The sequence below is a fragment of the Sus scrofa genome, chromosome 9 (assembly GCF_000003025.6).
Source record: "Sus scrofa isolate TJ Tabasco breed Duroc chromosome 9, Sscrofa11.1, whole genome shotgun sequence".
Lineage (NCBI taxonomy): Eukaryota > Metazoa > Chordata > Mammalia > Artiodactyla > Suidae > Sus > Sus scrofa.
The window spans coordinates 115,525,207-115,545,276 of NC_010451.4; the positions used below are offsets into that span (position 1 = coordinate 115,525,207).

A 20,070-nucleotide genomic window follows, 5' to 3' on the forward strand; every position below is an offset into this window, starting at 1 on the left:
TGACCTGCCTTTTTCCTCCCAGCTGCCAGATTCATCGTGGTTTTGTGGAGTCTGCCTCTCCAATACCCTAATAAGGGCTGGTTCCTGCTTTTGGAGAGACTAAAGGGCCTGGAGTAGACCCCTGGGGTTCGGTGCCAAGGTATTTCCAACACCCTGAGGACTTAGAATAATGATTCTTCTAGAAATCATGCAGCATATGCCAGTGGAACTCTGACTTGTGCCTAATTAAAGGAGGCTTCGCCGGTACCAATATTCCACCCCTTTCCCTTTTTTAAGCTCCTTGTTTTATATAAAGCCTGAGAAGGATTTTTTTTTTTTTTTTTAGTAAAGAAAGGCTAGAAAGGACAGCCTAGCATGTTCTCCTTAATCTTCAGCAACCTGTAGGTTGAGGGGGATTCCTGTTTGCAGCCCTCGGTATGAACCTCCTACTTTACTGATCCAGTGCCCCAGCTCCTCTCCTCTGCCTTTGCCCACTTCTCTCTTGGGTTTGGTTTTGTGGAACCAGTGGCCCCCTCTCATCTGCGGTCTGTGGATCCACATATAGATTTTCTGCCTGGGTTTGCTGGCCTCGTACAGACTCCCAGTCATGGCTCCCACCCTGAGGTGGGGAGGCTTGAGCCCAGTTCTTATGAATGAAAAGGAACGAGTCATCCCAGGGCACGCCTCACTGTACTTTTTCTCAACCAGCTTCCCAGGTACTGACTTGTGCTAACAATAAAAGGGAAATTTCATGGGTGTAAGTTTCCACACTTCAAACAACACGCACTTGCTCAATCCTGAAGCCTAAAAGAGATGCAGGTAATCAATGAATTCTAACTTAATTCCTTAGATTCTTTTATACATTCCAAACATTGCTAGCCTAGATGTGTACTTAAGGGGCAGTTTGTAGAGAGAAAAATAAGTATTTGACAACATGTGTGTTTTTCCATTGAATGCTCCAGCAGATTATCTTTTTCAAATTAAAGCTATCAGGTATTTTCATAAAGCTCAGGATCTTATCTTGAAGAATTAGCCTCAAAATGTTTTCTCACAAATAAATAAAAGAACATTTTTAAAAAAATATTCTTTGGCACTTTTTCTTTCAGCTTTTTTTTTTCTTTTTGCGTCAAAGGCAAAGCTGGGGGGTGGGTAGAGACAAAGCTAGAAATAACTAGATGTCTCCAGTCTTTCAGTTATATGCTACTTCAAGCTAGAAAGAGTGCTCCAGACAGCATTTTTTTTTTTAAATGGCACCCTCACTGGAGATCAGAAATTCATGTCCTTTTCCCTGTGAAGGAGTTATCCAGGTCAACAATGTAATAAAATCCAACTGGAACTGGGGGGGGGTCAATGCTACCAAGACTCTCCATCTCTTTCACATTTCTCTGCATATGGACCTCATCCTCTCTCACTGCTGAGTGTTTTTCTCCACACTTTTTCTCCCTCCCTCTCTCTTTCTCCCTCTCTTTCTCTTTCCCCCAACTCTCTCTCTCTCTTCTCAAACCCAAAAGTCCTTGGGCAGAGAATTCATTGATTCATCTTGGGAGACCCACGGCATGGTCCACTCTGACTAGACCCTTGGAACAATGAAATATGTTCACTTTGGTCATGAACAACCAAAGTGTTTTGAATGCCTGGAGTGGGGAAGCAACCAGTAGGTAAGATCATGGAGGGTTTTCTATAACAGATTTGGGGTTTACTTTGTAGGTAGTGAAGGAGTCACTGAAGGATTTTAAACTGGGTAGTGGCAGAACAGGAGTATATTTTAATGATCGAGCACACTAACATGGCAGAGACAGCTTGGCGGGAATTGAGTCAGTGCAGCCACACATCAGTGAACTACAACGTCTCTCTTCTAAGCATTTGTGCCTCATGCAAAATTCAGGCTGAGAGTAGCCTTGACCTGGGCCCCAGCATTAGCATGTAGCCAAATCAGCTGCCAGGATGCCTTGTCCCTTTAAGTGGTTGGATAGAATCTAGCAGAACACATGATCCCTTTAGGGGGAAAATATGGGTAGGTTCTGCTCCCAAGGAGGCTTTTGTCACCATGCCCTCTCTGCCCCTGCTGGCTGTGAGAGAATACATGTGAGGAGTTCAGGTAGTAGGGAGTAGCCTTCACTTCTTTTCCTGGTATCATTATGACCCTCAAATGAGGGGAAAAATTATTTTTAATTGCATGTTTGTGAACTGATGCAGGAGTGTCCCTACTTAAGTAGAGGGGAGGAGAAAGTATTTCTCAGCCCTCTTTGGGTCCCATACTGAGCCTGAAAAATAAACTGACAAAGACAGATTAACAGGAGAAAAGCATACAGATTTCTTTACTATAAGTTTTCATGTCTCTGAAGCCTTTATAAGGAAATGAAAACCTGAAGGAATAGTTACGCCTGAGTGTTTCTATACTGAGCTTGATGAAGAGTGGAAAGTCATGGGAAAACATGATAGGACAAAGGGATATGAGCAAAAGGTAGTAAACTGAGAAATTTAGCAAATCATGCTCCTTTGGGTTCCTCGCAGTGTCCTTCCATCCCGGGAAATAAGAATCCCTTTCCCTTTTAGGTGCAGGGAGAGGGTTCCTTCAGGGGAGAAGGGGAGTTTAGAGTCCTTCCTGCTTCTTCCAGTTCTTCCAGTTCTCAAATTCCTCCAGTTTCCAATACTGGATATGCCAAGGTACTGTATTTTGCAATAAGTAACATGTTCTGAACTCCATCAAGTAACCTCTATTGGAAACTGTTTTACACCTACTTCTTCCCTAACATGGCCTCTTGAGGAATGAAATTTTGTTATTTATATTGTCTAATAGCTGCAGGTCAGTTTGTTCATTGCTTCCTGCTCAGAAATATTACATGTTATTTCTAATTAAGAGTTCATGCCTAGCAACTCTAGGGAAAGGGCTCTGAGTCATCCATGCCACTGCAGAACCACAACGCTGACGGTGGTAGAAGCTGCCAAACATAAACCTGCTTCTCTCTCCTGTCACTAAGAACTGATATTCTATCATCAGCTTGCTACTTTCCTCTTTAATGAGAAATATGCTTTGACAGATGCCATAAATCAATTTGTCTAAGAAATCTGGCTTTAAGAGAAGACTGTTCAAAGGCATCCTTGCTGGCCCTGCCATTTATCTACAGCCAGCAAGTGTGGAGCAGCTCCAGGCCTCTTAAAAACTGTAAGACAGGCACATAACCTTACAGTCCCTCAGCTCCTGGCTTTTCTTTAATAAATTCCCTTTGATGAAGGTAGGGGTGAAGGGGAATAAAGCATGTGATAAAGATTTTATCTCAGGTCAATTTTTATTACTTTTGTTATTCAATAGTGTCCAAATTAAAGGTTGAAAACAACCTAATATTTTGAGTAATATTACTCTTCCTCCAAGAAGTAATTTACCCTTTTTTTGCTGGGGGGTGGGGGGGGAGTGACTCAATGGAGAGAAAGTAATGATGAATCTTCGAAGGCCAAAAACCAAGAGAAAGTGGTAACCCAGAGAAGTCAGGCAACATTTGAGTGCACACTGGCTGAAAATTTTCCAGAACCGATAAAAGATATCTACTTTCAGATTCAGGAAGCTCCAAACAAGGTCAATGAAAGGAACTACATCTAGATACATTGTGCTAAATATGATCATCAGCATTTGGCATTGGTTTCCAAACCCCTTCTGTGGTTTGGTTGTGTTTGGATTGATTGTTAATCTGAAGAACTATAGACTACATTTCCCAGGCTCTTGTTAGCTGAGGTCTTAGATGTGACTTAGCTTCTGCCTGTGCTCTCCTGTGAAACTTGGAGGGAAGAAGAGAGGTGAAGCTATCTTCCTGGGGCAGTTCTGTCTGGTGAGTATGGTTCTGAGACATGAGTGTTTCAAGGCAGTGGCAGCAACTGTGGCTCTACAAGCATTTGAGGCATTTGAGCTGATGGACACAGCGTCCTTCTGTTGGTCACTCACCTCGTGGAGCTTCCTGACTTCTACCTGAAGCTACAACACTGAGTCCTGGTCCCAGGAGTAAGGACAGTTCTTGCCTCCCACCTTGTTAGATAGTGTTCAATTCTTCCCTGTGTTGTTTCACTCTACCCACTAGACAGTACAGGTCTCCCATGATCTAGACAATCAACTACCAGAGAAGAAATGGAAAAGATACAGAAAAATCATCACTCCCAGATGTGCTGGGTTCACTCCAAGAAGCTGTTGCCACTCCTTCTCTGTCTCTGTCTCAGGTAGAGCGCCTCATTCCAGGCGCCTGCCTTAGAAGGGTCCCTAGTCTGCAAAAAGACCAGAAGCTCTGCTTCAGCTACCACCATCTGATTACTTGTGTCATCTCCCCTGCAGTACTGAGGTTCTGATACCATCCATTCAAAGGTTTCCTCTCTCTTGGTTCAGGAAACCTTCGCTAACAGTCTCTTCTATGATGTCGGTTTTTTCTGCTTTTCATTTTAATTTTTTTCTTCCTTAATAAATTCTGTAGTCTTTTAAATGTAATTATAGTACTTGAATTTGTTGGTTCTGCTTTTTTGGTAGTGGTGGTGGTCTGCTTTAATATTTTTTTTTTTTTTGCTTAACAATTTTTTTCAACTTTTGTGTTATTTCATTTCTGCTAATTTTCTTAGCACCTTTAAAGTATTTTTTTCTCTTACATAATCAGGTTAAATGCTGTGTTTGTTTACTTTCTCTTTTTTTTTTTTTTTTTTTTTGCTTTGAACCAAAGTTTATGGCATATCATTAATAGAAATTAGTGGAAATGGCTGCAAAAATAAAGTTAACGTGAATCATCTGAGCTTATCTGATCTGTTGAATCCAACACTACCTTCATCTTAAATCTCCTCACTAATAAATATAGTATATTGATAATAATTCTTTTATACTACCACTTAGCCGGTTAGTAAAAGCATGGTATTCCTGAGAAGGTAATCTCATTTAATGGGGTGGGCACAAGAGCTACAGAGTGGCATACGATTTCCATTCAGTTCTGCCAATATTCCCTAGCATCCATCTATGTCTTCTTTCCTCATAGACATGACCTTATTTTTGTTACTATCTCCAAAAGAGCTCATTCTAATGAAAAGGCCAAACTCCCCTGACCTTAAAAGAAAATGAAGCCCAGGCTCTATCCCCTCCTCCCCCCTCTGGGGTATAAGAATAGCATAAACCCACAGTGTAATAGTGTATTGCTTCACTGAGGGGGTGTGGTTGGAGGGGAGACACCATGGAGAGGAACGAATCAATTAAAATAATACAAGTTTAGGAAGCAGTGTTAAAATAGCAACACACCAAATGGATAACCACAATCATTAGAGGACTTGGCTCATGGAAGGAAAACTTTAACTGCTGTTGCAAAAACATCTGTATGAAGTAGAAATTGGTTCTGATAACATTAGTAGAGAGTATGTTCTAGAAAGTGGCGGCAAGGTGGATGTAAAATCCTGGCAGCAATTTTATAGAACAGTCCCAGATGGCTAGGCTGAGGCCAACACCTAATGAGGACGAAAGCCTTGCCTGTGGGGAATTTTGGATGAAACCTGGAGAAATACGACACTGTGAGTAAACCAAATTGAATTGTTTTCACAAGTGTTGTAAAGTTTCATACAGTAAAAGGTTTTTTCTACATGCACTTCAATTTCACAGCAGGAGTGGCATAGGATACCCAAACACAGAAGAGAGCATTCATGTAAGCTATCTAACTCCTTGATATAATAATGGATACAATTCAAAATGATTACACTATCATTACATCTAGGACTTTCTGCAACTATAAGGTGGTGGTTATGGAAAGCATGGCCCCTGGTATCAGTATCTAAAAAGCAGCCACCACCTTCTTCTATGTGTATTCTCTTTTTGCATTTTTTTCTTCCTTTTCTTAATCAACTTTGCAGTTGTTGCTGCTTCTTAGCAAAACCGGTAAAAACAAAATTGTAATCACTGAACGTAGCACTCTGGCAATCAAGACGTTTAAAACCTTCAATCTTCTGGGGTGAAGAAAGCACAGTGCAACATTTAGAACTCTGATTTACAAACAGGGTGGTCGCAAATTTTCCTGGCTTGAAGACTTCCACAACTTTCCTGATCAGGTCATCATAGGAGGTCTGACTTGTTTGTTTCAAAGCTAACATAAGAAAATTCTGGTTCTGGAGTGATGTGAATAGTGCAATAAGTTCCATCCGATTTCATTCCATTCATCGAATACCCACAAGGATTGAACAGTGTGGCATCAATGACAGAACCTGGTATCAGGTCACAAATTCCACTCTCACGAGTGACATCCTTTGCAGTATCACCATCTTTCATGTAGAACTGGTCCATAACTGCTGGGTCAAGCTCACTCATCAGAATTTCCAAGGTTTGATCTGGCTGATTGATTACTTGACTCTCTGGGAGATCCAAAGTATACAAGTACCAACAGTCAGAATTTATACGTCCCATACAATATGCTGCTCCATTTGGGAAAATTGCATTAAGAAACTCTATTTCTTCCTGGAAATTCTGGTGTGGGTACCCTTGGTGAGAAGGCTCTGTGAAATTCTTACGAGAATAAAAGAAGCTTTGAATTGAGTCAAACCCACTGTAATCCCTAGCAAGTTTCAACAGGGGAACCAGTGCTTTCATCAAGAGGGTGGTACCACACGTCTTCAAAATGAAACGTCTCTTGGAGACAAACATGCTACTCGCACTGAATACATAAGCTTCCTGCTTGTCAGTTTTTGTCACACTTATGATTGAACATTGCACATCCTTCATAAGTAGGTCCCATTTGGATCTTGGGGTGGCGCGAAGATCCTTGATTTGCGTCGGGCTGCTGCCTGGAGAACCAAACCTCCAGCAACTTCTCGGTCCCTTTGAAAAAAAATGTGCAACTTCCATCACCGTGAGACTAGCGAACAACCAACAACCACAGAAAATCAACTACATTAAATCTCTTCTCCCGCCGCTGCCGCCGCTGCTGCGGATTGTTCCAGCTGTTACTAAAGTTCAGGTTCCTTTTTTTGCTATAATTTTATATTAACTTTTTTTTTTTTTAAAAAAAAAAGGGCTAATAAAATTTTCCCAGCTTTTGTGTGTGTGTGTGTGTGTGTGTGTGAGCGAAAGTTGAACGTGAGTCTGTTGGAAATAGAGGCAGGTACAGCTCAGTCTCTTGTAGTCCCCTGTTTCCCGGTTAGAGAGAGTAGAGCGAGTGCCAGCTAATGTCGCTGGCCATACTGTGGGAGCCACACTCTCAATTTTTTCATCAGTGAAAGCATTGAAGACTGTGACTTGATATCTGAGTATTTCTATGACTCCACCCCCAAGGTTTTCTGTATTATGAAGAGTTCCAATTTTTGTTATTTACTCCAAGGCATGTTATTAACTAATTGGCTTATGTCTATTCTAATGTTTATGATGGAGAGTTTTAAATATTTTCCATATGGTTTTCTTATTATTTGAATTCTTACATCAATAAAATTAATAACAATAAAGTATTGCTGATAACCATTTCTTATCTTTTTACACTGTGACCAGAGAATATAACCTGGAGAATTTTTTTCTGTTGTTAATTTATTCAAATGCAAGGAAAATAATTCTACTCATTAAGAAATTCCTGATGTTTGTCTATTATTTTCCCTGAGAGAATTTTAAAGAAGCAAAAGTCTTGTTGGTATTCACTGATGTTCTCAATGAATGCTCTCAAATCTATGTAGATACCTAAAGCTGACAAAGTATGCAGACATCTGAAGCCATGAGCCTCCTAGATGTCACTTAGAGTATAAAATCTAAAACTTCTCTGCAGAAAATGGAAGGGAAACTCCCCCTTCAATAAGCCAAATTCCCAGCATAATCTTCTCTTTCAACTTCAAAGTTTCCCCTATTTTCCTGTCACATACATCCATTTTCCACTGAGTTCATTTGGCACACTTTCTTTATGTCATTACTCTTTTCTCAAGTATCTATTGCTTTGAATAAATCATCCCAGCAGAGTGATTTACATCACAATTTCTCCCTGGCATGTGCCATTTTGCAATTTCTTGTTTGCAGTTATAAATCTGCTACACAGGGAGGAGGAGCCTGTTTTATTTCTGCACCCCCATGGCCTAACTCATTACCCACAGCTCATATGTTTGCTGAGTTTATTTTATTTTTAAAGAATTTTGTCTTTACCGAAGTGCACAGCTGCCCTTTGTTTCTATAACAAGATGTCAGAAAGAGATGCCTGCCCCTTCATCACACTCACAGGAGAGGTGTGGGCTTCCATGGGCCTACTGAATGAGCTTAACATGGAACCACTATAGGTCATAGTGGTTTGCTGTCTAATGTCTATCCAGAGAATCTCAACTCAAAATATGAGCTAACTGCTCCTGTGGCAAGGATAGGGAAAGCACTGTTACATTGAGATTAGCCAACACCACTAGAATTTGTCAGGGCAAGGGGTGTTGACGGGAACCAGATGTGAGAGCTCATCCTGCATGCTTATCTTACACAGCCTCCTAGAGAGGCAGCAGAACCCCAGCAGCGAAAATCTGGTGGTGAAAATAGATTATCAGAAAATACAGGCAGCACAGGTAACTGTCTAGATTAAGGAAGTCTCTGCTCAGAATAAGGGAGCGGAAGTCTGAGAGAGACTTGATCTTAGCTACCAAAGTGCTTCATGAAAGACTCTGCTTTAAACATTTGCCATATTTAAATGGATTCTACTTGGTCAATTCAGTTGATGATTTTTCTTCTTTTTTTTTTTTTTCTTAGGGCTGCACTGGCAGCATATGGAGGTTCCCAGGCTAGGAGTCATATGGAAGTTTCTAGCTACACCACAGCCATAGCAATGCCAGATCCAAGCCACATCTGCTCATGGCAACACTAGATCCTTAAGCCACTGATCTGGGCCAGGGATCAAACCCATTTACTCATGGATGCTAGTGGATGTTAACCACTGGATGTTAACCTCATGGATGTTAACCACTGAGCAATGACAGGAACTCAAAGTTGATGCTTTTTCAATCCCCTTTTCACTCCCAGACCAGCAAGCTGGGGAAGAATGAGAAGACAGGGAGATGGAGAAGCAGCCAACCATGTAACCATGTTCCCCTTTCCCGCTAGAAACTGCCAGGCTGATCCAGGAATAGAAGGATATAGGCCATTAAATCACATTTTGATATATATTTAGTATCTTTTCCTGGATATACTAATTACTGACTTTAGACTGTGTTTGTTACTTAAAGTGACCATACCTCCCAAACAGAAAAGCCTTGGAATCTACCAGAGTTTTCACTGGAGAATAGGAAAAGGTTACCTCCTCTGAATAAATATTAGAGGGATGGAGGGAGACAATGAACTTGTACTCTACTTATATCCTGAGTTATACATGGTCACTCTACTGCTTAGACTTGATGTGATCCACTCAATCACCAGTGAAGGATGAAGTACAGTTCTAAAGCTAAGACCCACAAAGGCAACAGAGTGTCAGCTCTGTCTCTTAGCTTCAAAGAGAAACTTTAGTGACTATTTTAAGCAGAAAGGTAATTTATTATGGGATATTAGATAGCTCAAGGGGCTGGAGAAATAACTCTACAGTTGTTTCCAAAAACCCCTGCCTAAACATCACCTCAGAATAGCTCTTCCACCACCAGTCTCAGAATCAAGCCACTGCCGCCTGAACCGAGGCTTTCCCCTCACACTATTTACTCCAAAGTTGTATGTCTGATTACATGCAACACCATTCCATTCAACAAAGGTAGGAATCACAACGGGAGAGAAATCAAAGTACAGAGTCTATTTAAAAGACTTTGGACAGCCACAAATGAAAGATGTCCTTATTACGGTTTATTCTTTTTTCCATCTTGTTTATTGCACTGTGGAATAATTCTTGACTTTTTTCCAAGTCCAGAGAGATGTTTAAGTTTCAGAACTCTTTTTGGCAATAGAAGCTTTGTGCCTGTTTAATATCCACAAAAATTGCAAGTTGCAGGTCAAGCTTCCTAGTATTATTATTTTTTTCTGCTACTCAATCATAAATCTTAACATTCTGCTTTAGCTTACCACATTCATGAAGACTTCTCAGGGAGCTCCAGTTCACAGTACTTCTCTTGTCAATATAATAGCCATCCATGTCTGTCCCATTCATCTGCACTGGTAGCATCTTTCACGATGCTGTTGTTTACCTGTTGTCTTGTTTGTAAAAGCAACTGGAAGAGAGTGAAGAGAACTCCATTAGGGGTTATTTGCCACAGACATTCATACATACACCGCTCATGCTTGATACATGTTAAACGTTAGCAAATATTTCTATAATCATCACATTTAGAAGTTAGACCACCACTAGGTAGTAAGCTTCTGAAAAATAATCCAAAGTCATGTGATCAAAATTTTGTCACTACCTCAGCTTGCACCCATCCCCTACTTCATGGCTTGTCAGGAATCTGCCCACAGAATGTACCCGACTCAGTGTTTCCTTGCCACTCCCCAAGTCTCAGTGTCTCTGCTCACTCCAGTGTCAATTCCAGAAGCACCGCTGGATTCCAAGGTCCTTTTCACGATTCTCTGAAGAAAGTGTCTGTAGTACCAGGGTGTGAGGAATGAGGACATGACATAAGTAAGCTTGTGACGTAGGTTGTAGGTCAGTGGCTGCCAAAGTGTTTCGAATGCATACTCACAAACAACTACCTCTGGATCAGCATCAAATGTCCTACGCCCCTCTGAGAACTAGCCCCCCCCCAACCCTGAGAACCAGTCCCTTCTTCCTCATATGAGTTTCTTCGAACACTGTGTTTTCTAACCAGGGGGAATAGTTCTATTTGTTAGGTTTGTGCCTCTTTTTCACATTGTGTGCTTTCCTTAAGTTTTTGTTCAGCTTTGTATTGAGGGGCTTGGTTTGGAGCCTGCCTTTTCTGGTTACCCTCACCCACCTCTGGTCCACATGGGAGAGGAGAAGGGCATGTGGTTAGACCTTAGCCTTACCACCCTGCCTCCAGCGCAGACATACTACCTCCACTGCCTGCTTGGCACAACAGCCTAATTACTTCAAATAAGGTGACTCAATTCATCACCCTGATGAAGGCTCCAGGCTACCCTCCCAATTCTTTTATCTGCAGACTCTAGGCTAGGATGTCTCTCGACCACTCCTACCTCCACTGTTATTTTCCCCTGCTTATGATTTAATTTGAAAGATTGATTACTTTGTAGATTGGCTCTAGTGTGATTTTTATTCCTCCAACATTCTCAAAATTTTGCATCCATTGATGTAGTAAACACCTAGGTCTCTCTGGCTAGTGTTTAATACAAATCAATAGTCCCCTAATCCTAGGTTCTCATAACACTTTATAATTACAAAACTCTTTTGATTATCTCTAATTATCACAATACCATTGCCATGAAATGTTACAAATGATAGAGCAATTCAGAGAGGTTTAGTGCTTTATGCAGTCACATAGCCAAAAATGAAGAAGGGATTTATGCACTTTATGCCATTCAAGTAGGTTATAGGATGCTTAGCATCCCTGCACAGGGTCAAAAGCCCCCTCCATATCCTCAGTCCCCACTGGAACCACTATCCTACCTATAGTACTTAAAGTCCAACTCAATTAATCCCTCAACTATGCTGATAAAAACTCCTAATTTAAGATTTTTCGCTAAGTTTCAGGTACTTCCAATAATTAACATCCTTAATATTTTAGTTACAAAGAGCTCATCTTTACCTTACTAATGTCAATCAATTTTACCATCTGCCTGAAACACTGTGTTAACAAGAATCATGAGGCTAGGTCAGCAGAAGAGAATGTCAAAATCCTTTAGTAATGTCTGCTGTCCAGGAAAGGGGATGGTAACAGCCTCTGAGACATCTAAACTTCTAATTCCCTTACTCACTCTGCCTCCATCTATCTTCACATCACCTCCCTTGTCTGTTAGCCAAGTTTCCATTAGTGGATGTGAGACACAAGAGTATTAGTTATTTCTGGTTTTGTTGTTGTTGTTTTTTTAAAAGTAAAGCCTCTTTTTCAACTTGGCATTTCAAGAGTATCTACCTATTTGTTCCACAATATTTAAAAGCTTTGACTTTGCTGCAGTTCCAAAATGAATCCATATACACCCTGAATTTTATTTGCATTTCAGTCTATTTTAACTTTGACTAAGGAGGGAGGAGTAGGTGACCACTGATTAAAAAAAAAAAAAAGTCAATATGTGTACCTTAAGTAAACTTTAAACAAACACAAAGTTGGTACATAAGTCTCAGAAATGCACCGTCTCTGGTCCTCAGTCCCAAACCTGTTTTTTAGAATTTCCAAATTCCATCTGAGTTCTTTAAAAGGCAAAAGTACTCCTTTATTCAGTGACAGAACACAAAGGTAGAGAAATAAAGAACTGACTTTTCAGACTCAATTACTTTATTTAGTCAGTCTTTGAGGGTGAACATTTCATTTCTGGGCAAATCATAAGAATTATTGGAAACCCCAGGGGAGTCCTCTGTTCTAAGTAACAATTTGTGTTAATTATTTTAGACACAAAATTATTCAAGAAAATCATCATCAGTGTAATACATTCTTGTCAACAAATATTTTCAGCCAGGTTTCCAACTCTTGCTACACACAGACCCCCCCCCAAGGCAAGCTAACATTTGGAAAATTATTCTCTCTTCATCAGGGGAAGACAGACATGAAAGTGTGAGTAACAAAAACTGGGGAAAAAAAAGTCACACTTACTCAAAGAGTTTATGGTATCCAGTGTAGCATTTGGCACATAGTAACATTCTTCTCTAAACCCATTACTTAACCTCAAAAGAGCCAGACTGATTCCTTGGGTTTTGTTTGGTTTGAATTAGAGATGATATTTCCTCTGAAGAAATTTTCATTCTTTTCTTTTTTTTTTTTTTTTTTTTTTTTTTTTGTCTTTTTTAGGGCCAAACCCATGGCACATGGAGGTTACCAGGCTAGGGGTCAAATCAGAGCTATAGATGCTGGCCTACACCACAGCCACAGTAAAGCTGGATCCAGGCCAGTCTGCAACCTACACTACAGCTCACGGCAATGCCAGATCCTAATCTACTAAGTAAGGCCAGGGATCCAAACCCACATCCTCGTGGATACTAGGTGGGTTCGTTAACTGCTGAGCCATGATGAGAACTCTGAAATTTTCATTCTTAATTGAATTTTCCTCTAAGACATGCTGTGTGGGGAGGAAGAAGGAGGAGGAACAATGAGGAGTGCATATTGATAAAGGCAAGTCTTGGACAAAAGTAGGAATCTGCTATCTTCTCTTGCTTCTGTGGTACTAGATGCTGTATCTTATAATATCAGGGGAACTAAAAGGACCACCCACCTCCTTCATAGGAGCTACATTCTGACCTCTCCTTATAGGCAAAATAGCCCTCTTAGAATAAGCTTGTTCAGGTAAGTCCATAACTTTAACTTTGGTATAAATTCATTCATTTGCTCATTAATTACCACACATTTACTCACTGGCTTTAATGTGCCAGGCTTGCTACTAGATATTAGAGATAAAATTATGGACATGACACAGCTCTTGTACTCACTGACTGTAAGACCTAGTAAAGGAAGCAGACAAGCACGTAAATCAATTAAATTGATACTAGACAAGATAGAAAACACAGGATTTAATGGAAATAGATAGGAAGGATCATTGTCTAGCCTTAGAGAATAAAAAGGAATCTTTCCAAGTGTAAGTAATAATTAAGACTAGAAAGAATCTCTCAGGCAGAGAGATTAGAGAAACAAGCCTAAGGAACTGAAAGTAATTTATTCTGTTGGATGTATAGGTCTTTGAGGGTTGAGGGCAAAAGTGGGTAGAAGATGAGGCTGAAGAGATAGACACAAGACCTTAAGCCATGGATATCATTTAGAAATAACGTGTGGACATGAGAAATGGCAGTCACCAAAACAACAGTTTTAAATAAGATAGTGGGTTATTTTTCTCTCATGTAAAAACAAATCCACACATAGGCAGTCCAAACTATCTCCATGATGGAAGAACCATCAACGATTCCAGCTCATTCTTGCTTTCATTTCTGGCATCTTTAGGGCAGGGCTTCTCTCCATAAGACCATTGTAAGGTCTCAAGATGACCACTTCAGCTTGAGCTACTATTTCTTTCAGTCAAGGGGGCAGAAGGAAAGAAGAAAAAAAAAAAAAAAAAACAGGTTACAGTCCCCCTGAGTTAGTTCCCTTTTGGTGGAACTTTTCTAGATGCCACACTTGATATTCTGGCTTATATCTCACTGGCCAGAATTTTGTCATACACCCATTCCTATCTGTAAAGAGTGCTTAGAAATGTAGTTTCTTAGCTGAGCCAAATTTCTCTCCCTAACAAAATCAAGGTTCTGTTAGTAAGGGAGGAGAAAATGATATTAAAAGCAACTAGTAGTCTTTAATGGGTAATCTGAGGGCAATGGAGATTTGTTCAACAGTTTCAAGCCAAGAAGTGACAAGGTCAAATTTATATTTCCAAAAGGACCTCTTGTATTCAGGGTAGAGACAGGATTGAATGAGACTTGAATTGTGGCAAGGGGACCTGTTATGAGGATACTGAATAAAACCAGGTAATAAGTGATGGTGGCCAAAAAAAATCATAATTTGATAACAGAAGGTGAGACCAGAAGGAAATCAGGAGCTAAAGGAGTAAAGACGAGAATCTTTTGGCATAAAAGACAAATCTCACCCACTTATCACTGCATATGCTGTGGTTCATTCCCCCTCCAGCCCCATTTTCTGAGCAAAGCAAGACAACATTATATTTAACTCAGCTCTGGATTTCACTCTACAACTGAGATAATTAGATTTTTTAAATGTTGTAAATCTATTTTGCTGCATATGCACATTCATTGATATAATTTTATATAAATTCATAGATAGGATGTCACAACTCCTATTTGTTTGAAGAAGAAATATTTGGTGCACACAAAATATGTACGTTGTAGAACATAATAATAAAACACTCATTACCCATCATCCAATTTAAGAATCAGAATGTTAGCAATACTTCCTCATGTTTAAAAGCCATCACCTACATAGAATCAAAATATCCACACTTGCTTTTAGGTTATCTCTGACCTTGCTCCTTATGTACACATAGACGAGGAAAGATGACAGCAATATGAGACCTCAATGGCCTCATATTTTCCCCAGCATCATAACTTACCCTAAAACCATAACGATAATAGCTAATATATTAGTATTAGTACTTATGACATACCAGGCACTCTTCTAAATGTTTTACATACATGAAATAACTTAATCCACTCAATGATTCTGTGAAATAAATATTATCCTCACTCCTATTTTAGAGATGGACACACTGAGGTATGGAGTTGTCTAGTGTTTTGCCCAAGGTCACATGACTAATGAATGGTAAAACCAAGATTCAAATACTTCATCTGGCTTGGTGTCTGTTCCTGTCCACTAGATTACACCACGGCCTGTAAACTCAAGACGATGATGGTGCTGTTGGTAGTGCTGGTGGTACATTTTTCCTTTAAGTATGGCTGGTCCTCTAGCAGAATGTTAGACTCATGAGTTCTAGAGATTATACTGATAGATTTATCCATTTAATAGATTTCAAACTTCTTGACAGTAAGAATTAGGATGAAAAATTACAGATCTAAGGCCCAGGGTTGTGAGATGTATGGCTAACTTTATTCTAAAACTCAAGGGTCTTACCTTTAGTAAAATTCTCCTTCTAATACACCAGACCAGCTAGGTTTCAAAGGACATCTTAAATACTGACTTACAAATAAAGCATAGATAATGAATTAAACCATCCAAGTCAATGGCAAAGTTTTCATTTCTCTCTTTGATCACTACTGTAAGGAATCTAGATACTTTTATGTGTATAAAAACTCTAGGAGTTCCCGTCGTGGCGCAGTGGTTAACGAATCCGACTAGGAACCATGAGGTTGCGGGTTCGGTCCCTGCCCTTGCTCGGTGGGTTAAGGATCCGGCGTTGCCGTGAGCTGTGGTGTAGGTTGCAGACGCGGCTCGGATCCCGCGTTGCTGTGGCTCTGGCGTAGGCTGGTGGCTACAGCTCCGATTCAACCCCTAGCCTGGGAACCTCCATATGCCGCGGGAGCGGCCCAAGAAATAGCAACAACAACAAAAAGACAAAAAAAAAAAAAAAAAAAAACTCTAGTGACTTACTTCACTTAGTATGAGGTTCCTCTGTCTCAGCTGTAAATCAACTATAATAAAAAAATTAAAAAAAAAAACAAAGAAAAACTTCAGTGAGTCTTTTTAAATCACTTTTAAGTAGAGATGTGGAATCCCTGATCAATGTAGAGACTCAGATCTCTTTGGGATAGCAATGAATAGGGTTATATCAGGCATCTAAAACAATGCCTAGCAGAGTAAGCTCCATGAAAATTAGTTATCATCATAACTATTATTCTATGATTTTAAAGTAGGAAAAGTTCCTTGGAAAGTATTTGATTTGAAGATCCCACTGCTGTTCATAAGCAAGGCTTTATTTTAATTGTATTAAATGTTTAGACTTCTTAAGAATAATGTTTGAAGTTGTGCCACCTTGGTTGACTTAATCTATATAATGACATTAGAAAGTATAAAAAAGCAAGTGTCACCCAATTATGGAAGAGAATGTAAAGCTTACATTGACCACTCACATTTTTGTTACAAATATAAACATGATTATTCCCCACCAACATGTACTAACTTCAGCACAGTTGGGAACAAGACTAACACAATTTTACAAGTTTTAAGCTATATCTAAAGATACAGCAGGTATGAAAAATGATAAAGGTAGATTTATTATCTGATTCCTTTATGCTCTAAAATTTTAATCATGGCTCTAGGTTGTCCTGTATATAGTCAATTTCTTATTCTCTCCAAGTGTTTTAGTTGAGCAATCCTAGTTACTGTAAAAAAAAAAAAAAAAAAAAAAAATCCCAGACTCTCAATGACTTAAAACAGTGGAATGTTCTTGTGTATGTGGGCCAAAAAGTGTGTCTGATTGGTGACAGAATTCCCTTAGGAGAGGGAAAAGACATCAGTTACAGACCCAGGCTTAAGAAGGCTTCAAAGTTGCCAGGGAAATCAATATTCACTCAGTATAGAGGAGAAGAACACAGATGATTGCAAATGGGATGGGTTACATTCCATTGGTTAGAACTCAGTTACCTGGCCACTTCTACCTGCAAGAGAAGATGGGCATAGGAGAGAGAAAAGGAAAGAGTTTTGTCAATTAGCTAGTAGTCTCTGCTACTGTAAACCTCAGTTTTCTCATCTATAAAGTGATAGGTCTGCGCCTTTATTAAATTTTCTTAAACCCATAGAATTTTCAATACAAAACAAAAAGCAACAGGCCTACCACTTCATATAGATCATAGTCTTCACCATTTGGTAATATTGCAAAATATTCCGTTTATCTTATTCATCTTTCTTGCAAACCCACAAAGTTTTATCTTCTTCTACTTCTTGTAGAGGCTCTTGAGTCTTTGGTTTCTGTTAAATAAGATGCTACAGGGCAAGGGCCATGGTTTCTACAGGTAGTGACTACAGATTATTAAATTTCCTGAAAATGTCATGAACTGTATTTAATGCTTCATTTCATTCTCACAACAATCCAGTAAGAAAGGTTTTATTATCCCAATTTATACAACAGAGAAGGGTAGGCAATGAGTAGGGGACCTACAATTAAGGAATTAACCAAAGTACAAAGCTAAGTGATAGTAAAATCCCAACTTGAACTCAAGCCTCTATTGATTCCAAATCTTTAGTTTATACCAATTATATCATTCTTCTTCCTTTCTATCTCTCTTAGATTCTCTAGAACACCTGCAGTGTCAGGCGCCCAGTAACATAAATTGAACAAATACTTGTTAAAATCAATTGAATTGAAATAATAATAAACCTCTATTGTAAACCTCAAGTTTAATAAGCCTCCATTGTAAATCTACCTACTTGAAGGACATTTATATCATTCCTTTCGTGATTTTTTTGTCTTCTTCATGCCTGCCTTATTTTTTGCTTTTCCTTCATTGTATTCCCTCATTCCCTTCATGATGCTCTCAAGAGCCATCTCAGACCACCGAAGAAGGAAGATTATAACATGTATTATGCTGCCTTCCACTTAGCCACTTGAGAATTTCTGGCAAAAATCTTATGAAGAGCATGACTTATTATAATTTAAGAGAGCTTCCTGCCTTATTTAACTTTATGGGAAAACATTAATTCAATGGAATGTGACCCAACTAGACCCAACTGTCTGCTTGTCTAGACTTAGCTTGAGACATTATTTTTTCCTCTAGTCTCCTTAGCTAGATATGTATTCCTCTTCCAGCAAGACTCCTATTGCATGCTAAATGAGCTATGTCTTCAATTGACACTATATTAACAGGGAAGTCAGCCAAGCCAGAAGTCATGCTTTTTTCCTAGTCTAAGAGCAGCGGGAGGAAGCCTCCTCTTAAAAATATCTTCTGCTTGTAAGCATGTAGGTAGGCTACAGTCTCAGAATAAATGCTACAGTTACCTTATATTCTATATAAAGTTACCTGTTCTGCATACAAAGAAGTCATAGGTAGGAATTAGTAATGGTGTGATTGCTTTTTTGTGGGTAGTTAATTATGGTTTAGAGGCTTGTCTAACAAATTATATCCTGAAATATCTACCTTCAGAAACAGTAAAATTGTGGGTCCTTACGGAGTTATTTCCATACCACCAATCTAAACAAACAACAAATCATAAGGAGCAGGACCTAAGCTTACAGAAGGAAAAATTCACTCCTTAGTGAACAGACATTATTAATAAAGACACTCCATCCTTCAGATATTACATCACATTGGGAAGAATTACGGACCCAGTGTGAGAATCTTATTAACAATATCAATGTTTCATCTCTGTACCTGCTAAGTTTCTTCAAAATAAATCATTTATTTATTCACACAAAAATTATTCTCTGGCCAAATTAATATACTTAGCACTGTGCCAAGTATAAAAACTCATCATTATGGTGCTTGAGAAAAAACTTGTTCTAATCACCACAAAAAATTTTTTAATGTGACATAAAAGGATTAAGTAATGTATAATTGGAATTCAAAGAAAGGAAAAGATTTATTCTTCCTAGTGGAATTAAAGGATTTATAGAGCAGTTTTCTTTTAGCTAAGCCTTAAATGATGATTGTGCATTTATTTTATTCCACATTATACACAAGTTTTCAGAATAGCAATAATAATACAACTATCATCAAAACAATTAGTAAGAAGTTTTTAAAACACATTTTTATTATATCCTCCCCAATTTCCCCTATTCACTTTAAAGTTATGTTTTTAGAGGATGTAGCCATTATATACTATAATATCTTCCTTTTAAGTCTTATTTTTATGAAGTTTCATGATCACCACAAGTCCTTAGGTTAATGTCTATCTAGTTACTATAGCTCATTTTCTTTCTCTCTTTTTATGGCTGCACCCATAGCATATGGAAATTCCTGAGCCAGGGATCGAATCCAAGCCCCAGCTATCACCTAATCCACAGCTGCAACATCACTGGATCCTTCAACCCACTGAGCTGAGTGGGGGATTGAACCCACACCTTCACAGTGACCTAAGCCACTGCAGTCAGATTCTTAACCCACTGCACCCCAAAAGGAACTCCTTGTATAGCTCATTTTCTAATAGATTCTTCAGGAAGGGTTCATGGGAACAATATTTCCTGAGTTCTTAAAAGTTGAAAGCAATTTATCTATGCCTATTATACTTGAATGTTATTTTTGCCAGATATAAAATGTTTAGCTTATATTTTCTTTCCTTGATTATTTAAAATGTTTTCTGTTTTCCTCTAGCTGTTTTTGTTTGTAAGTATTTGAGGTAGGCTCCTTAATGCCTCCCCCTACTCAAAGATATTCATGTTCTAATATTTGGAACTTGTGTATGTTACCTTATATGGCACAAGGGACATTGCCAATGCTATTAAGAGTCTTGAGATAAGAAGTTTACCCTAATCATCCAGATGTAATCTCAATCATTCTTATGAGAGGGAGGCAGGAGCAGATTTGGCTACAGAAAAGAAAGCAATGTTAACTCTCTCACAAATAAGAAACCAAGTTTACTTACCGTCCTGGGATGATGTTCATTCCTCTTCCAGGTGAGTCACACTCCCTCTTTGATATTCTGTAACTTAAAATA

At 39.1% G+C, this 20,070-nt stretch overlaps 2 protein-coding genes across 5 annotated transcripts in view; both read right to left on the reverse strand.

Moving 5' to 3' along the window:
* LOC100516636 (S-adenosylmethionine decarboxylase proenzyme-like) lies at positions 325 to 10,090 on the reverse strand. Its single transcript, XM_013979886.2, is given in 3 exon segments — positions 325 to 6,055; positions 6,057 to 6,796; positions 9,968 to 10,090. Coding segments are annotated over 3 exon segments (978 nt in total). The 5' UTR covers positions 9,977 to 10,090; the 3' UTR covers positions 325 to 5,826.
* TNFSF4 (TNF superfamily member 4) overlaps positions 9,979 to 20,070 on the reverse strand; it is a 322,273-nt gene continuing 312,181 nt past the window's right edge. For 2 of the 4 annotated variants that reach the window (XR_002346955.1, XR_002346954.1), the window contains exons 4-7: positions 19,999 to 20,061; positions 17,065 to 17,078; positions 16,072 to 16,112; positions 9,979 to 10,113 (exon numbers count right to left, since the gene is read on the reverse strand). The gene's annotated coding sequence lies outside the window, so the exon portion shown is untranslated. Of the gene's footprint in view, positions 10,114 to 16,071; positions 16,113 to 16,837; positions 17,079 to 19,998; positions 20,062 to 20,070 lie in introns of those variants that run through there. The other 2 variants (XR_002346951.1, XR_002346952.1) reach the window with 2 other exon arrangements.